The sequence below is a fragment of the Alnus glutinosa genome, chromosome 3 (genome assembly GCF_958979055.1).
Source record: "Alnus glutinosa chromosome 3, dhAlnGlut1.1, whole genome shotgun sequence".
NCBI classification, from domain to species: Eukaryota; Viridiplantae; Streptophyta; class Magnoliopsida; order Fagales; family Betulaceae; genus Alnus; species Alnus glutinosa.
Window position 1 is genome coordinate 12,480,177 of NC_084888.1, and position 20,830 is coordinate 12,501,006.

General features: G+C 35.5%; 1 protein-coding gene across 3 annotated transcripts; it reads left to right on the forward strand.

Moving 5' to 3' along the window:
- The first annotated feature begins 10,405 nt into the window (after positions 1 to 10,405).
- On the forward strand, positions 10,406 to 15,702 carry LOC133862224 (protein HOTHEAD). 3 transcript variants are annotated; one of them, XM_062297995.1, is made up of 7 exons: positions 10,406 to 10,425; positions 10,572 to 10,765; positions 11,306 to 11,684; positions 13,646 to 13,956; positions 14,045 to 14,430; positions 14,579 to 15,147; positions 15,222 to 15,421. In XM_062297995.1, exons 1-7 carry the CDS (start codon positions 10,421 to 10,423, stop codon positions 15,274 to 15,276), a joined length of 1,899 nt encoding a protein of 632 aa, XP_062153979.1. In that variant the 5' UTR covers positions 10,406 to 10,420; the 3' UTR covers positions 15,277 to 15,421. The 3 variants fall into 3 exon arrangements, with proteins under 3 accessions (XP_062153979.1, XP_062153978.1, XP_062153977.1); XM_062297994.1 differs by lacking the exon at positions 10,406 to 10,425 and adding an exon at positions 15,483 to 15,702 and having other exon boundaries at positions 10,463 to 10,765; positions 15,222 to 15,323; XM_062297993.1 differs by lacking the exon at positions 10,406 to 10,425 and having other exon boundaries at positions 10,464 to 10,765.
- Positions 15,703 to 20,830: the final 5,128 nt, after the last annotated feature.

Sequence of the window (20,830 nt, forward strand, 5' to 3'; positions counted from 1 at the left end):
TTGATTTTCCTTTCCACCTGTGGAACACATTTTTGTTTTGCAGATAGTCAGCAGCGAGATGGCAGATTCTGTGCATCAATGTGCACTTGTGGAGGACATAGTTAGGATTATCGTTGAGGAGCTGGACTCAGAGTGTAATACGTGTAGCAAGATGATTAAGATTTGATTTATTTGATTTATCTTATTAAGACTCGGCCATGATATTTGATGTTTATTTGGAATCTTTTTTATGTTTTGAGTTTCTTTACTTATTAAGGATGTAAGGATGTTTTAGGAATTGTAACGCTTTGGTTTTTTTAATTAAGTTATTTCACTTGAGAGATTAAGTATTTGTTCTGGATATTTAATGATTAATGAACTTGATTAGATATGCTATCTTTTATTAAGTTACAAATATTTTCGCTGTTTTATTTATAAAGAGTTAGCTAATGAGTTAGATATCTTGTAAGTTTGTAGGAGGGGCACCGAGTTAAGTACAACGTTGTAAGGTGGTTTTTGCCCCTAATGATGGACAACCAAAGGATTGCGTAGCCAAGCAAAAACCTCAAGTGTTAGGCAATAGTTGAGAGGGGGCGAGGTTGAAACGATCTAAAACCTCCCGAGCTTGACTCAAGAATGGGAGTCGAAGCCCGACCTTCAATATGTCATCATACAAAGGAGTTTTATCCCTGCTTGTTGGGGTACGTAGACGTCTATTCGTTGGGCCTAGGGGCCCTCAAAATTATATTAGTTGCAATGTGGTGGGTGTGCTGAATCTTTCCTGAAAAGCAAGCAAAAGGATGAAGAAGAGAAGTGATCATGTGAGAAACCCGGCCGGGACCCAACCATTGGGTTTCAACTGACATGCGGTCTTGACTCATCCATGTGTCTGGACAAAAGGGAATTAGCGGGACAACGATGGGCCTGACAAATAGCGTCCGAATGTCCATTTCGGCAGTGTTTGGCAAGGGGGTTTCCATGCTACAATATTGCTTTTCTACTATTTATTTACTTTTTCTCACTTTTCTTATTTATTATTTTTCAATAACAATCGTTATATTTTTGCTTTTTTTATTTTTTATTTTACATCAATAATTTTTTTATTATTATTCAAATAAAAAATTCATTAAAATATAAAACTTTTTTATTTTTTTATACAAAACTTTTTACTTTACATCACATCTATCACTTTTTATTAACTCCAAAAACTAACAACTCATTATTCTGACATACACTTGGCCACCACCACCACCATGTAGAGGAGAGAGCCCATACACGTCAAAGAAATCGACCATCATAAGGTACACGTACACAAAGGCTTTACCCTAGATAGGCTATTCCAATCCATTGCTTCTCACTCTTTTCTCTAGAAATATTTTCTTATCGACTTGTGCATTGGATTCATCTCCTGCCGAGACACTTGACATGCAAGTTTCCCAGCTTACCTAATATCTCTTCCTTCGCAGGCTTCACAGGCTTAATTAATAATAAGTATTCGGTGTGATTAATTGGAAAGGCTAGTTAGATAGGGACGTTGTGGATTTATAATGCTTGTTACTTGTGATTAAATGTGGTCCACAGACAATTCTGAAGCCAGACCCTTGAGTTTTCAGCATAAATAATGGAATATATTTTCACCGTATATATAATTTATAGCCTGAGGTAGATAATGGAATTCGTGGTTTGCAATGGCGTCTATCTGTAATTTTCAGAATGGATACAACTTGTATTTTCGGTGACAATTTATGTTTGAACACGAGACAGGACATCCGAATATATATAATAGACTATAGTTGTTGAAATTTTCAGTAACTTTCACAAATTCCCAGTAAATGCTCACGGGAATCTATGTTCGTCTTCGAGCGTTGCGTACGATGAACATTAATTTTCTCACACATAGGCCATTGTCGTTTTCAGTTTCTCAGAAACTCGTGAAGAGTAATAAGTGTGAATCTATACTCTATAGTTTGTACCTTCAAATTGAGTAAGAATAAATATAAGTAAACAGCACAAATATAAATATAAAAGAAAAAATTATAATTTAACCTTCTTAAATTATCGACCATTAATTTTGTAAGAAGTTTTATAAACGGTCAATGTTTAGACTCTGCGCTTTAAATTATCAAAACATTTCAAAAAAGTTTATTTTGTTAAAATATACCTATAATACTCTTGTCACGTGTCATTTTTCAATTAAAAATAATAAAAATTATTATTTTTTTTAAATAAACTAAAATTTAAGAAAAATTTAAAAGTAAAAAAAACTAATTTTTTATTTTTTACTTTTTAAAAATAGGTGTTTGAGGGTGGCTACTGGTGGCTTGCGAGCCACACCCTCCCCAAGGGTGTCGGCTGCCTTTTTTTAAAAAAAAATTAATAATAAAATTTTAGTTTTTGTAGTTTTTTAATTTTTTTTAGTATTTTAATTTTTTTTATTTTTTAATTAAAAAATGACTTGTAGCATGAGTATTTTAGGCATATTTCGATAAAATTGATATTTTTAAAACGTTTTAGTAGTTTTTGGGATCAGAATCTAAGTGTTGGTAGTTTGTGGGGTTACTTATAAATTGGATGGCAGATTGGAAGGCTATACTGTAATTTTTCCAATATAAAAAATTATAGAATTCAAAATATAAAAGACAAAAAAAAAAAATTAAATAAAAAATAAAAAAAATTATTAACTACAATCTAGCCATAGCTTTGGTGGTGATTTTTGAAGCGGATAAAACAATTAGCGAAGTTGATTGTAGCAGTTCATAATGAACGGTATGTATATCATCAAAAGAAAAACTATTTTAACTTAATTACTGACCAGTCTATAACCGTCTGTTTACGCTTACATTAATGAGCTTAAAAATCCTTAATAAAAAAATGAATCTATAAAATATTTAAAAAAATAATTTGTTTTATCTTTTTGAAAAACTTGAAAATGATGATTTTTTTTTTTTTTTAAAATAAAAAATTTATTTTTCGGCGTAATTCCAAATAAATTCTAAAATAGGATAGTTGTACAGATAGATAGCGAGAATTGGTGTGAGAAGCAGTTGGTGGGTTTTCATTTTCAGACTGCCACAATGTTGAATGCTGTAATTACGTACAGCTGGATGCATAAGTTTCTTTGTCGTGTCAGGCGTGGGTGTCAATGAGACAGATCACCTTTGGCTGTTATTTGTTAATTGGGTTCATATATCGTGCATGAAATAAATGCAAACTTTTCTCTTTTCACATGGAAATGCAAAAAAATAGATAGAAAAGAAATGATTTATTACCCATATTCATCATTTAATTAATGTCACTGTCAAGCAATATTGAGGCACAAAGGAAGATAATTTTGGGAGAAAAATGGATGCTGCTATCAGCCTATCCTTGATCTGACCTGCCGTTTGACTCTAAAAACAATTAATTGAAGCCTGAGAGATAGCCCAGGTAGAGCTTTTCAGTGCTTAGACCGGCTTCGGATTTAAGATGTGCCTCTTTACATTAATTGCTTAGAGAATGCTTTACATTTCCATAGAAGAAAAAAGGAATAAGCAAAATACATTTTGTTTTATGTTAATTTTTTTTTTAGTAGGCTCCACTACAAGAAGAGGAGACATTTCAAAGTTGGTTGTTGTTAATAGCTGAAGACATAATTGCATTTTGTCCTTTGATATATTAAAAGACAAATTTTTCATTTTCTTTTATTAAAAAATCATAAAAAGGGTGATGGGACGGTTTGTTGTCCTCCACAAATCATTTTCCCATTTTTGTTGAGTCGTTGTTAGTTAAGCAAACTTTTTGTTAGGTGGAGTGAATATAGATAACCATTTTAGCAGCTTCTACATTAAAAATTAGTAGGCCATCATATCACACAATCATTTTCATCAAATAGTTCTTAGAATCTTCTCCAACATGAAAATTATACACTATCATCATTACCCAAACAGCCATTAATCCAACCACCAACTAAAATCACACCTTATTGGTATCAATGTTGCCATATTAGACAATTAGCCTCTCCCATGAAAAGGAATTACTGCCCCCAAAGCCAGCTACGCACATTAATTCTCTCCATTCAATTTTCTCTAGAAAACACACTACTCACTTAGGCATCGGAGGCTCCCCGCCAATCTCCCTTCGGCCGGCATTATCCCAATGGTCTTCCCTTGTTTTGCAGGTGGCCTGTTGCCAGTCCAATCATCCAAGAATTTACTGTATCAGCTGTTAGTGTTTGTGGAGATTGTCCGAACCGGTAGAATATCCTGTCCGGATAGGAGCTCTAGGGGATGCCTTTTTCAAGGGGTGCCCAAACGAACAGTATACCCCATCCGAATGGGAGCTCAAGGGAGTGACTAATTTTCAACGTGTTCAGACGATGCGATGGTATGTCCAGACAGGCAGAGAATTAGGATTACGAAACCCTAGGGGTGTCTGAGCGCCGCTCCTAAAAGCTTCGATTTTCTATTTTAAGACTTGTTTTGAGACTTTGGAAGCATGAGAAAATTGTAGAAAAAGAGAGAGGTCTTTTATAGGTTTTCTATAGAGGTTCTTTAGAGCTTTTCTGAGTTTGAGAGTTGAATAGTGTAATCAATGTCTTTGTATTGTAAAAGTCTCTTGTATTATTTTCTTCATCATAGTGAAATCTGCTACAACTCTGTGGATGTAGCCCTTAGTGATGAAACACGTAAATCTTGTGTTCTTTTGTGATTGCCTGATTGTCTTTCTACTTTGTTCTTATTTTTTGCATTCCACGGGTCTTGGTGTTAGAAAATATAAACGAAAGCAGAAAAAAGAAATGCTCCTAAGGCGCTGCCACACGCGCGGGCTTGCGTGTGTGCGTGTGCGTCCGGTGCTTCGCACCGTACTAGAGTATACACCCAAGCATTACTTTAAATGCTTAAAGTGTGTTGGTCCTTATAAATGTCAACTTCAGTTTCTTTTTTCCCATGTGGGACTAGTTTCATTTAATGCTCTTTAACACCTTCCTTTTAAATCATTCCCAAGACACAAAATAAATATATATACGTATTAATTTTGAAAAATACTTTAACAATCCCCCACCATTTTCAAAATCAAAACTCAACTTGACTATAATAGGAAAAAGCATGCATAAATGAAGGTGTCTTGAGAACTTGAACCTTTACTTAGTGATAATATGCCAGAGCTAATCTGAATACCATGGTAGATAAGCTTTGAACCAGTTATCCTATTTGAATAGCTGGGCACATCTCACACATGCTTTTTCTTCTCTTTGAGTAGTTCTAGAAGCCAACACGTGGATTGGCCTTGTGTCAATATCCTGGTTTCATGAGAGCTCTAGAGACAAACCTTAGTCTCATAGAAGGCGGCACCACCTCCGACACTCATATAGGTAAGCTTATCAGAAGTGCCCTGTAACTAATACACTTCAACATAAATCTGTTATAAGCCTATTAAGTGCAAAAAGCACAGCCTCTATTTTAACATTACAGGTTCCAAGCACAATAACCTTGAGATGGTTTATTAGTTTAAAAACTAATAGAATATGGGTGCTTGCGATCACATCATATAGTGTACTTTAGCTCATTGAACTCAAGATCTTAATAATTTAAGTGTTGAGTTGAGTTTCCACTATTGGTGATCTAAAGGCTTTAATCCCATCTCCTTTGATGTTTTCCACACCAAATCCCTTGCAAGTCCTTTAGTCAATGGATCTGCCAAATTTTGAACAGATCACACAAAATCAATTGTAATTACTCCATCAGTGAGTAATTGCCTTACATAACTATGCCTTAAACCAATATGCCTCGATTTGCCATTATAAATATGACTATAAGCCCGTGACAATGTTGCTTGACTATCACAATGTAAAGAAACAGGAGGCATAGGTTTAGGCCACAAAGGAATTTCCATTAATAAATTCCTTAACCATTCCGCTTCTTTGCTACAAGAAGCTAATGCCACAAACTCTGCCGCCATTGTAGAGTCTGTAATAAGGGTCTGTTTTTTAGAACCCCAGGAGATAACTCCTCCACCAAGGGTGAATATCCACCCACTAGTTGATTTGTGATCATCGTTATCCGTGATCCAACTAGCATCCGTATATCCTTCCAATACTGTAGGATACCCTCGGTACAAAATTCCATAATTAATGGTTTTCTTTAAATATTTAAGAATCCTTTGTACAACAATCCAATGAATATGACTAGGGTTACTAGTGTATCTACTCATTTTACCAACTGCATATGCAATATCAGGTCTAGTACATGTCATTGCATACATCAAGCAACCAATAACTCTAGCAAACTCTAATTGGTCTACAGCTCTACCAGTATTAGGATATAATTTCATGCTAGTATCAAAAGGTGTAGTCACAGGTTTACAATCAAACTGATTAAACCTTTTGAGAACTTTTCAATATAATGTGATTGAGTAAGAATTAAACCTCCATTATTTCTAATAATTATAATACCAAGAATCACATCAGCAGCACCCAAATCTTTCATGTCAAAATTAGAAGACAAAAAATTCTTAGTATTAACAATGCTATCATAATCAGTACCAAAAATCAACATGTCATCAACATATAAACATATAATGACTCCTTGATTTTTATAAAACTTACTATAAACGCATTTATCTGAATCATGAATTTTAAAACCATTTGCAACTACAGCTTGATCAAATTTTTCATGCCATTGTTTAGGAGCTTGTTTAAGACCATAGAGAGATTTAATTAATTTACAAACTTTACGTTCTTGATTAGGCAAAACAAATCCCTCTGGTTGATGCATATAAATTTCTTCGTCAAGCTCACCATTTAAAAAAGCAGTTTTAACATCCATTTGATGAATATCAAATTTATAAATAGATGCTAAAGCAATTAACGTTCTAATAGTAGCAATCCTAGCAACAGGAGCATAAGTATCAAAATAATCCAAACCTTCTTTTTGTTTAAATCCTTTAGCAACTAGCCTTACTTTGAATTTTTCTATGGTTCCATCTACCTTCAATTTCCTTCTAAAAATCCATTTACAACCAATAGGAGTGGAACCGGGGGGTAAGTCTACTAAAATCCACGTGTTATTACCTATTATAGAATCCATTTCATCATTAATGGCTTCCTTCCAAAATGCAGAATCTTGAGACTTCATAGCCTCTTCATATGTCAAAGGATCCGATTCTATATTAGGTGAGATCATCTTTTGTTTACAAGATGAATCTCTAGATCCTTCAACCAAATATACAATGAATTCTGGTCCAAAAGATTTTTCTTTTCTCATTCTTTTGCTCCTCCTTATTTCAGAAGGTTCATTCATGAAGAAAACTTGTTGATAAACTATGCAATTTAAATCAACAAGGTTCTTGGTAAAACACACAGTTCATAACATATAATTAGCTAGAGAGATTTATAAATGCACATTTTTAAGTATCGTAAGTGTTTTCATGGCCGATTACTTACTTTGAGCTCAAATTTTCCCGTTAAAGTCTCCTTGATTCCTTAGCTCCTTCGTCTGCAAATTGTTTCCTTATCGTTATTTAGTTTCTAAAATCGTAAATCCAAATCTATTACTATAAAACCCTAACTATGTATTCTGACCTAACTCGTTCAAAGGACCTGCGTCTCATTTGAATGATGTACTCATTACAACGGGGGTTCACACGCACCCTTTTATAACATGTTTTTTCCACGTTCAAACGACAACACAATTTCTTTTCTCTGGATTTTTCCTCCAATTCAACTCCCGTTTCACCTCCTTAATTACATATAACAGAGCATCAAGGATGTTCCATTTCATCTTTTTATACTCTATCAATGCCCAAAGTTATGATTTTTATGATCAAAGCTTAAAAAAATTGCATTTTATTTTTCGTTTTTCATTTCTATTCAAGACCATGTTTGACGTAGCTTCCTTACAAGTTTTTCACTTCCTATAAACTCCCTACTTACATAACTCAAAGGCATGAGCTTAATTTCTTAGGAAAGCTTGTGTCTTTTTCATTAGTCTCTCTATAAATCTTCCAACTACCTACCCAAAACACATTTTAGGTTTCTGATTTTCAATAATATTGTGTCCGTAAGTTTCTGGCAAGTTTTACTCCCTCCTATTTTGCAGTGACATTTTATTTTTGGAGACAAAATCTTATGAGGGCAAAAACAAAGGCGTAACGTATTAGAATGAAAAGCCCCAAGATCCACCAAAAGTTTTTATTGTCCTTGCTAATTAAATATCGTTTTCAATTTTCGGTTGGGAAGTAGGGGATTAACAGGTACTGACCCCTATATATATTCTATGTAATTGGAAATATAGAAAGCAAGAGCATAGCTTTGTGATAGTGGGAAAGACCATTAATTAGAGAGTTTGATCATTACCAAAATAGAAACTTCTTGGAGGAACAGATACGATAAGTATAGCTAGCAATATTGCATGATAGGGAATTCAATGAAGATTGAAGAGAAGTAATGCCAAAGTGTTGGTTATTTCATAACTTTGCAAGTAAAAATATACTTTTTTTTTTTTTTTTTGAACAAGCAAGTAAAAATATACTTAATTATAGGCTATATATAGCTTCTTAGTCTTGCCATCTTGACTGTATAAGATCACACACACACATAAAATATGTGATTCAAAATGTTGAAATTAGAATCCTGATAAGGCCACCTTCTTTTTCTTTTATGTTTCTAAACAACTTTTATTATAAAAAATCTTCTCAATATTTAATTAAGCTAATTGTATCACCTTTTAGCCATTTACTCAGTTTTATATAACAAGACCTAGCTAGCTAGCTACTTCATTACTCAAGCCACGGCACCCACATTGATTCAAAGGTCAGTAATTGACCATTCGCATTTACTTCTGCAAGAGATCGAGTTTTTCATGCATTAAAGTTTATTGACGCGCTGGTCTTGCGTGTGGTTGGTATACTATCAAAGCTACTCTTTAATTAAACATTGTGACTGTACAAGAACTCATAGATACAAAAAACCGACAAGAAAGTAAATATATATATAACAAATAATGTTTAACAGAAAGCACATTTTCAACCAAAACACCAAAAAAAAAAAAAAAAAAAAAAAAAAAAAAAAAAAAAAAAAGAAAAAGAAAAAGAAAAGAAAAGAAAGTGATCAAACACCTCAGTTTTGTATGACAACGTACACCCCCTCAGTGATTCAAAGGTACGTAATTGACCAGTCGCATTTACTCCTGCAAGATTTACTCATGCATCGAATTGAATTGATGTCATGACTTTCCCACCAGTCCTTTTGTCATGATCAAATAACACATCATCAACCAATTGATAATACACACCACACCGCTGCAATGACACGATAAATGTTTAAAAAATGCCACCTATCTGGGCGCCGAACTTATATATATATATATAGATATATATATATACATTAAAGGTTGGTTAAAAACCTGATATATATATATATATATATACATTAAAAGGTTGGTTAAAAACCTGTCTGCTATCATTTATACATATGATCATAATTCATAGCTACGTGAAAGACAAAAAAAAAAAAAAAAAAACTGGCATGCATGTCATCTGACAAATAGTATTATGATTAGGACCATGCTATTTCCGAGACAATATTTGGGTTTTTAATAAAACATTCAAATGCCTCAAAGCGGTACTTTAAATTAGGGATGATATTTTTTAGCACGACTCGCAAACTCGAATCCAAAACGAAATATACATGTTAAAGTTGAAGAGTACGGTTTGTTAAGTTAAATGTGTCGAGTTATAATTTACTAGTCTAATACGCATGCATCAACACGACTTGCAAATATAAATTGCTGATGATACTAGGTTTTAAAAGTAAACATCAAGATTGCAGAAGAGATATATGATATATACTAGGTTTTTTCTGCTGCCCAACAAAAGTCAAAACCCACCTTAAAGTGAAGTGGTTGATTAATCTTGATAGTTACATAGATCCGGCCAGTGGCTCATATTGATGAGCACTTAAGCTTAGTCGTCTTTCAGACATCTTTGTAGCTGAGTTGTTGGACAATATTTATTATGATCTTAGATTGGTCCTCATCCCGCCCTCCACCCATCAATATTTTGATTGCTCATTTTCGAGTTGTCAGTAATCACGATCCAACGTCATGCATTACCCACACAAAACTATATCGTGAGTTTACTCCAAAAAACTATATCGTGAGACCCACTTTAGATTTTACGTATTTTGGGGCCACTTGAAATTAATTAAGAAACGTATACACGTGGAAATCATAGACAATTGCAGTGTCTAAGCTATTTTTTTTCTAATTACCCAAAGCAGCAGTATCCCAGTTGAGAAGACACCTTTCTCATGGTGTAGTTAGGCTGGTAAATGCAATGAGCTGTCATAGACGGGCTTGATCAGATCACAGAGGAATTAATCCAACGGCCATGCATTCCTAACTCCAACTGTGACATTCATTTCACCATTAAATAACTTTTCCAGTAGTAGTTTTAGTCGTCTTAAATGCAGTTGAGTGTTGCATTATTCTTGTTGGTTTACCATCTTTCTTTCTTTCTTTCTTTTTTCTTTTAGAAATTCTCTGACAATAATGATTTATATTATTTTGCTTTAAGCCTTCAATTAACTCCATGCGTACAAATTGTGTAATTTTTAGGTGTGTGTATATATACAGTGTGGACACACATAAAACAAGGCCAACCAGAGGCAGCCACATAGAGGTCAAAGAGAAGCTCTTTTTCTGCAGGTGTTCTGAGGCCTTTGTCTCCCCTTCAATGGCTTCAGTTGGGGCAGTGAAGCTGTTTTTCTGTTTGGTTCTATGGCTCTCCAACATGCTTTCTACTTCTCAAGGTTCTCTGCTTCCTCCCGTTTCTTTCAGCTTTTCTAGCTACCTAGCTATATGCTTCCTTATATTCATACTATTTTCCGATCTGTCTCTACTTTTTCTTTTTCGTGTACATAATTTCCCACTTCAGGATCAGTAGACCAAAAATGGAAACCAGATGAATTTCTATGTTCTTAGTGATCTCCTCGACCTTCTTTCCATTTGATTGGCTCACTTTTCTAAGTTTCCCTTTGAAATTTTTTTTATATATACTTGATCCACCACTACGGATATATACTTGATAGGAAGAAATGGGATATATATCTATTAGTCTTTCAAGAATTTTTGTAAATGTAGTAGTCTTTCAAGACTACTGTCGGTGAATATTGCCTCTTATACTTCAAGAGTATTTGGGGAAAAGAGCCAAAAAAATTATCCATTTTTCAGTCTCCAATTTTGGATTTGTTTTCTCTTTTGTAATAAACTAATTGGAGAAATCATGATTCCATTCCATAGTAATTATATACTACTTTGATTTAAGATGGTCATGAAAAATTGCGATGCAGGGAAGGAGAATTTCTCCCATTACAGGTACCCATTTATCAGAAGTGCAAGCTCATTCTCAGGATCATCATCATTCTCATCATCCAGCGGTGGCAGCAATGCTTATGACTACATAATTGTGGGAGGTGGCACAGCTGGGTGTCCCCTGGCTGCCACCCTCTCTCAAAACTTCAGTGTCCTGTTGCTTGAAAGAGGGGGTGTTCCTTTCTCCAATGCAAACATCTCATTTTTAAAGAACTTCCACATTGCCCTGGCAGACATTTCTCCAACTTCTGCTTCCCAATTCTTCGTTTCCACAGATGGAGTTATTAATACTAGAGCTAGAGTTTTGGGTGGTGGCACTTGCATCAATGCTGGCTTCTACACTAGAGCAAGCACAAGGTATATATGTTTTAGTACACACATTGACATGCCACACAATGTTAGAAGAGTTTCATCGTTTAATGAATTGAGCATAAACATCTTAATATCAGGGCCAGAAAATATGAAAAACACTGCCATCAAATAAATAATGTACTAATTTGATATGAACTAAAATTCTAGTTTCTTTGATACTCTAGTGTGTAAAATTCTATTTTTGGCCATTCCCAGATTTACTTTTGTTTGTTAAAGTACTGTGTTCAGTTTTTCTTTCTATTTAATTTGTTGAAGTACTGCATTTTGTTGAGTGCCCCGTTGATGGAGCCATCTCTATAACACTTCGGTTCTATATTGAAAAGAGATAAATAATTTACATAAATTAAAGTGAGTAGTTTATAAAAATAATCATGTGTGCTAAGTTTCATATTGCCTGGTTACTAGGTGAAACTGGGCTTTATAAGGGATTCTAAGAAAAACTTCAAATTGACTTGTCTTTTTGGGGTGATAACACAGATGTAGCTAGCGTTTTTTCTTAGGTCGTTACAATCTCCATTTTAATCAGAGACCTGCTCTCAAGTCTTCTAGATGTTAAAGAAAGTTAAAAGCCACTTTCTAACAACAAGATGTAGATGTTAGAGTCAGCTGTGCAACTTTGTAATGTGAAACAACTGCATCAGAACTTGTGGACCACCCTAATATGGAAGGTTAGGAAACCATGCCCAACAAAGTCACCTTACTCAATGACCACCGTTGTTCAGGTTGGAACAATTGAATAGGTCTTTTTTTTTTTCTTTCGTTTTCATAGAAAAAGAAAAGAAAAAGAAAGAGTGGATGAGACTTTTCAAAGATAACTTCAAGCGTACTCCACAACAAATACTCTTTATTAAGCTTACTCCACCTCTCTTATTTTACTTCTTTCAAAAAAAAAAAAAACATCAACTTTGCATCTTTTTCTTTTTACTTCTCCAAAAAAATCGAATAAAAAACATTATATCTTTTTTACATTTTTTATATCACATCAATCATATTTCATTACTATTCAAATAAAAAAACCCACTACAAAACTAAACTTTTTCACTTTTCTATAAAACATTTTCAAATTTTATATCATATTAATCACTTCTTACTATACAACACACCAATATTCTACAACACAATTACTTACCAAACAGGCCCTCTAACTTTTTTCACTATTTATATCACAATAACAATTTTTTATTACTATTTAAATAAAATGAAAAAAAAAAAAAAAAAAAAACCTACAACAATACATTTTTTTTTTTTTTTTCACTTTTTCATATAAATTCTTTCTACTTTATATAACATCAATCACCTCTTACTACCACTCAAAAAAAAAAAAAAAAAAAAATCACCTCAAATATGGGAGGAAGTGGTTGCCAAACGGGGCCAAGATGTACTATACATTCTTCTTCTTCCATCCTCTCACTTTTAGAAACCACCATTGGATTGATCTGTGTGGTCCATGTGATAAAAGAAGGATAGAAGCAAGAAATAAGAAATGAATCATTTTTCATTGGTGACACTGCCTTCACACTATCAAGCAGAACATTTATGATTTCATCATCCTCTCAGTAAAAGAATTGATCCATTAAATGCTAGTCATAATACCTCTCCACTGAATTGTCACAGCAGGAAAGTGATTAGGTAAAGTCTGGCTGGTAGATCTAATTTAAAGGAAACGGTACATTTTAGGCAGTCACAAATGCATGATCCTTTTGAAATTGTGGTCCATAGGATGTCGAGGATATGTACACCACCACTACAATTGCAAACTGCAACCAACAAACTTATTTGAAGATAGAAAACTTGTAGATAAAATATGAACAAAAAATAGAACACAGATTTTGCATGAGCAAATGTTGTCATAAAACCTGAAAGCAACCCTGACCTATTGCATTGCACCTATAGAAACCCAAATTTGGTGAAATTTATGTCGATGCTTAAGCAATTGTGGCGTGCAGGTTTATAAAGAAGGAGGGTTGGGATGCCAAGCTAGTAAATGAGTCCTACCCTTGGGTTGAGAAGAAAATTGTCCACCGCCCTAAGCTTGCGCCATGGCAGAAAGTCGTAAGGGACAGCCTTCTGGATGTAGGGGTGTCACCTTTTAATGGCTTCACATATGATCACGTGTATGGAACCAAGATCGGAGGGACCATTTTTGACAATTTTGGCCGCCGTCACACTGCTGCCGATCTACTTGCCTCCGGGAACCCTCGCAAGCTCACCGTCTTGGTTCATGCGACTGTCCAAAAGATTGTTTTCGACACAACAGGTGTGTTAGTAACATCTTCATTAATTGTAACGTTTATATGTCATGTCCTTCAGTCACATAATGCAAGAGATGGTAATGTATAATATAGGAAAGCAACCAAAGGCTGTGGGGGTCATTTTCGTAGACGAAAAGGGTGACAAACATCAAGCACTTCTTGTAAATAAGCCACGGAGTGAAATCATATTGTCTTGTGGAGCAATTGGGACCCCTCAAATGCTACTGCTAAGTGGTGTTGGACCAAAAGATGAGCTCAAAAATTTGAAGGTTTCGGTAGTGCATGATAACAAGTTTGTTGGGAAAGGCATGGCGGATAACCCCATGAACTCTGTTTTCGTTCCCACTAATTGGCCGGTTAAGCAGTCACTCATACAAACTGTAGGGATAACAAAGAAGGGTGTGTATATTGAAGCTAGCAGTGGCTTTGGACAGTCCAATGATAGCATTCACTGCCACCATGGCATCATGTCAGCCGAGGTAAGCAACATGCATGGGCTAGAAACCATAATACTGGAGGTGTTTTAGTTGGGCAAAATATTGTCTAGAAACATAAACTAACACTCTGTCTTGAAGTTTCTTTGACTGTGAAATAGAAATCATGAGCTGAATTTTGTGGTATGGCCAGATTGGGCAGCTCTCCACGATTTCTCCAAAGCAGAGAACGCCAGAGGTCATTCAAGCTTACATCAGAGGCAAGCGAGATTTACCCCATGAAGCATTCAAGGGAGGCTTCATACTAGAAAAAATTGCCACCCCCATTTCTAGAGGCGAGCTCAGACTGATGAACACCAATGTTGATGACAACCCTTCTGTCACCTTCAACTACTTCAAGCATCCATATGATCTTCGACGCTGCGTCCAAGGGATTCGCATGGCCACGAAGATTGCACAGTCGGAACACTTCACAAACTACACAAAGTGTGAGAAGCAAACTGTGGAGAAGATACTTAACATGAGTGTCAGCGCTAATGTTAACCTCATTCCTAAGAATACCAATGACACAAAGTCCATGGAGCAGTTCTGCAAAGACACTGTTATCACAATTTGGCACTACCATGGTGGGTGCCATGTGGGCAAGGTGGTTAACAAGGACTACAAGGTTCTTGGTATTCACAGGCTACGTGTTGTTGATGGCTCAACGTTTAGAGAATCGCCAGGCACAAACCCTCAAGGCACTGTCTTGATGATGGGCAGGCAAGTTATATAGTACTGTTGACATATATATATATTCTATTTTCTCAACATGTTTATTTTTTGGTGAAATTCAGGTACATGGGAGTGAAGATTTTGAGGGACAGATTAGGAAGAGCAGCTGGAATATGAGGAAGCATGGAAGGTCAGATAGGAGGATAAGAGGAGGAGAAGCCTTGGTTAGTAACTTAGTGGAAATGTAACTTGGTCCTTTTTAATTCTTAGCAGTAATATGTACAAAATGGTTTGCCAGTGGAAAATCCTTATTTTCACGCTAGCTTTTAGTAATGTTAATATGTATTCTCCACTATTTTTGATAACCATCCATTTTGTTGCAGAGAGAACTGAGGAAAAGCATACAATATGTGATTTTGGTTTGAAAAAAAAATGGAAAGCAGGGGGAAGGAAACCTCTTCTCAACTAAACTGCCTAGTTTAAGCTTAGTTGAGCGAAGGTTTTAGATTTTGGCTTTAAAGTTTCAAGAGTCAAGATTATTTTTCTAGATTTCTCAGTAACTAATTAGTGTAAATTAATTGACCTCAGGTTTCTACAAGTGCTCTATCCTCAGATTCTAAGTATTCTTTTTTATTTTTGTTTGTTTTTCTTTTTCTACTTGAATATAAACCTCTTGTCAATCGTAAATCCATTACATAAAAGCTATAGAAAATACATAAATTAATGCTACATTAACTATATATAAGAAAAGAAACAATTCCAAACTTCACAAAATTGCAATAAGTATATTCAGGAAGTAACAAGCTAGCAATCATCTCCATTTCTTCATAACCCACTTGGGGAATCAACAAAACCAATTAAAACCCAATACTGTTGAACCTCAAAGAATAAACATTTTTGTTCTAGTACAAATAACAATAAAAATATTTCTTCCATGAGCTTGAAAGGGGAAAGCTCTTTGCATAACCCCATCAACATTGAAAGCATGTCGCTAGCTTGTACCTCTCCATCTCATAGAGCTCCAGACACAAATAGTGGAAAGGACGAAGAGCAACTTCTTGTGGAGTATAAGAATCTGGATCACTGGCAAGAAGGGCTTTGGGGACATTGAAGATGCATACTGGGGCTTTAGCAGCAGCAGCATCATCCCTGTCTAGACAAGGCCTTAACAGAGTAGTCAGCATCAATCCAAACACTACACATCCCAATAATTAAGGTTTAAGAAAGATCATAATAATGCTATATAATTATAATCCAACATTAAGAACAACTGGTCAAAATGATGCAAAATCCTTAAGAGTACATATAGTCTCCACCCTTGACGGCTTGAACAAAACATCAAAAATAAATATCAACTAGCTAGATTCTTTCTTCCATCAAATTTTGTCCAATCCACTGCATGTCAGCATCTCCTTGTATAAGAAAATAAAAGAATTCAGAACAACACCAACAAAAAGGTAGGGAACATATCCAATTATCCATAACCAATATATGTAAGTAGAAGTCACATTGCCATCAAGGAAGCAACATAAATTACATTAAGGATAACATAATTAACATGATGTATAACTCAAGTTGGATCAATGCTAATACAAAAAATGAAAAGTAAAATATGACAAAATGATCTACTTGAAGATCCAAATTAACCATATCTTTAAACAAGGAAAATATTAATGAGCTTGAAGATCCAAAATTACATTTCACATTCCTCATGTCAGTTATTGTTTTCCAGATCATGATACCCATTTCACTATACATTTCCATGGAGCTTGAATATAAATGAAGATTTAGAACAAGTCAAATATGTATTCTCGGATAAAACTGGTACACTTACAAAGAAACATGCAAGATGGAATTTCAATGTGCAAGCATAAGAGGAATAGATTATAGTGGTGGCAGCACATGTGTAAAATAAAGAAAGTTTATTAATGCATAGTAAGTGTTTAATGCATGACCTTTGCTTGCCAAAGATCATTCTCCTACCATTTATGCGCCTAGTTGCCCAACATTAGCGTCATCGTCCTCCATCACAGTTTGTGCACCTATAAAACATCATCTTTCACGTTATTTAGTGTTTTCTCTTAATAGGTATGGTGTGGATAGTATATAATGTGACAATCATACCCTGTTGACTACTGACTGATAATCTGGGCCTCACAGGTGGGGATCCTGTGGCAGGATCTTGCATTTCAATTGAGTTCTCACGTCTATCCACATAAGCTTGGAGCATTCTACGCATTTCACTTATCTGATTCTGATGCATTGTTTACATATGCAACATTTGAGCTTGCAATTTATTAACCTTGCTCAAAAGTTCAGTTTCATTGGATGAAGATGTAGACACCCCAGATGTATATGATATGGATCTGCCCGGTGTAGGCCCAAGCCCCGTTCCGCGTACACGCTCCAAGTATTCCGCGCCCATGACTTGTGCACATGCATCGTCCGGAGCCCAATGTATTGACCCCTGTGTACAAACACTTGATTCACTTGCATCGACCCTTTCGAATGCCATACAAGTTTTTCACCCAATTCATTTTTGCGTGTCTCGTCCAATCGGTCAACTTGATATTTGGAAAATGTTCAACATAATGAGTATAACGTACTAACAAGGTACATTTTTGTATTAATTGATATTATATTAGTAATTATTAAAGTTTTCTTACGTAATCTCGGTACCAATCACAAAATTCGTCTCTATGCTTCATATGCAACTCCTTAACCGATTTCCTTTTGCGATTGATTGTTTGACTTAGTGTCTCAATTTGCATCCTATATATGTAATCCACCATAAGTAACCTAACAATCAATTGTATAATCATTATTTGTAAAAGGTAGTAATGCAACTCACGTGCGCAATGGAAGGAAGTCATCAGAGTTGAATAGAATATATCGATGTGCATGTATCATTGTGATTCTGTCAAGAGTAATGTTAGTCATCGCCCCTCCAAAATCATCTAGGTTTCTTCGAGGCATTGTGTGGATTGTTGGCGTGATAAGTAAATACCACGAACAAAACGTCAATAATTCATTTGCAATGTAACCCTCAGCAATAGACCCTTCTAGGGCAACCTTGTTGTGAACAGTAAATTCAAATCGACCAAGACTCCTACCATACAAAAAAAAAAACCAATTGTAATACCATAATCTATTTGAAAAAAATAAACTTTGTGTAGAAGAAAAACTTCATTATTTTACTATAGTAATACCTCTCAATCGGATACATCCAGCGGTAGTGTACCGGTCCACCTAGCTTGCATTCACGAACTAAATGCATGACGAGATGCACACTAATCGTAAAAAATCCAAGAGGGAAAATTTGTTCCAAGTTGCACAATATTATAGGAATCCGAGATTCAAGGCGGTTTAGATATTCAATGCGTAGTGTTTTAGAATAAATCTCTTTGAAGAAGCCACACAACTCTATTAAAGGACCAACAACCTTCTTTGGTAAGGACTTGCGAAGTGCAATTGGCATGAGTTGTTGCATGAGTATGTGGCTGTCATGGCTTTTCATACCCCCCAATACTTCATTCTTTAAGTTTGACACAACGTGACACATTTGAAGCATATACATTAGGCACTCTTACATCACTTATCACCTTTAGGAAGCCATACTTCTCTGTTTTTGTCATTGTGAAGTTCGCCAAGGGCAAATATGTTTTGTTGTTATCCGCAGTAAAATGATGAAATCTCGGTCTCAAACCCATTTTTCGTAGATCCTGGCGTGCTTCATGATTGTCTTTCGTTTTCCCTTTAATGTCCAACAGCATGCCAATTATATTATTGACGACATTCTTCTCAATGTGCATCGCATCAAGGCTAAGACACAATTCATTATCTTTCCAATATGGCAATGTGAAGAATATACTTCTCTTCTTCCAACCCTTGCCCTCTAGCCTTAGTCTCTCTGCAAAACCTTGTAGTTGTCCCATTATCTCATCACCACTTGGCACGGCAGGTGGATGTCCCATTTCTTCCGCACCATTGAATGCTCTCTTGTTCTTTCTCCATATATGATCTTCAAGTAACCATCATCGGTGACCCATATAGCATTGTTTTCTACCGTAAGTTAACCACATAAAGCGTGTTGAATCCATACAACAAGGACAAGCCTTTTTTCCTTTCGTACTCCATCCCGACAAATCTCAGTACGCCAGTAAATCATTTATTGTCCACATCAATGTCGCACGCAACATAAACTTTTTTTTTAAGGATACATCAAAAGTCTGTACCCCAACATCCCATAGTTGGTTAAGTTCTACTACAAGGGACTGTAAGTAAACATCTATATTCATTCTAGGTGAACTTGGGCCTGGGATAATCAAGGATAACATAAAGTATGGTTGTTTCATGCACATCCATGGAGGCAAGTTGTACAGTACCAACAATACTGGCCATGTACTGTGAGCAGTGCTCATGTTTCCAAAAGGATTAAATCCATCTGACGATAAGCCTAGCCTAACATTGCGTGGATCTTTGGCGAGATCTGGGTAACGTGCATCGAAAGATTTCCATGCTTCACCATTAGCTGGATGCCATAGTACACCATATTTTATGTGCTTAACAGCGTGCCATTTCATGTGTGTCACAGTATGCTATGACATAAACAACCTTGGTATCAAAGGAAACCACCACAACACCTTAAACGGCTTTCTTTTCGATATTGGGGATGAACCATCTTCATCAGTTATGTTATCCTTACACCTCGACACATTGCACACTGTAAATTTGTCTAACTTCTCGTTCTCCTTCCAATATAGCATACAATCATTGCAACAGGCTGAGATCTTCTCATATCCAAACCCCAAGTCTTTCAGGTACTTTTTCGCCTGGAATGTGTCATTAGGCAAATGTGCATCCATTGGAAGCAGCTCATTGATAAATTCAAGCAACAATGAGAAATGCATGTTACTCCATCCACCCATACACTTCAAATTGTACAAACGTACAATAGCCCCCAATTTGCTATGTTTTGTATTCGTATGGAGTGGCTTATCGTCCTCTTCAAGCAAAGCGTAGAACTTGTGTTTTCATCATAGTCCGCAATATCTTCCTCTAGTACAGCTTCAGATTCGACACCCACTTGACTTGTCATGTGATCATTGTGCATGGAAAAAACATCTCTAAGCATGGCTTGCATTCCACTGGGCTTGTCATGTGTTGGCATCTTATCGTTGGGACTTCCAGTGGGCTCTTCGAATCTTGGATCCCTATTGACGGAAGGGTTAATTTGTTCCCCATGCATTACCCACTCAGTGTAACCCTCCGAAATCCCTGCTCCCGATGTCAAATGGTCATACACAACATCTTCCCACAATGTCATGCCCAAACAACACTTCTTACATAGGCACACAATGAACCCTTTAGTTTTGGAGTTGGCTGCTGAAAATATCATAAATTCCTTAACCCCATCCATATACTCTTTTGATCTTCTCCATTTTCTCATCCAACTCTTGTCCATGTCTTCACTACAATGCAAATATATATATATACACAATTGTAAAATAAAATTAAGTTAAAATTAGTTGTTTAACAACTAAGCCTACTAATCAACATATATTATTAACATACTAATATCAAATAAGGTGTATTGCTGGCCTGTTTAAAACTTCTTTACTTTGAGTGTTTGCTTTGAGGTTTAGATAGATGAGATCTAGCTTTAAAAACAAAAACAAAACAAAAAACCCTCTTGTCATCCTTTCACCCATTTCTCAATAACATGATCATC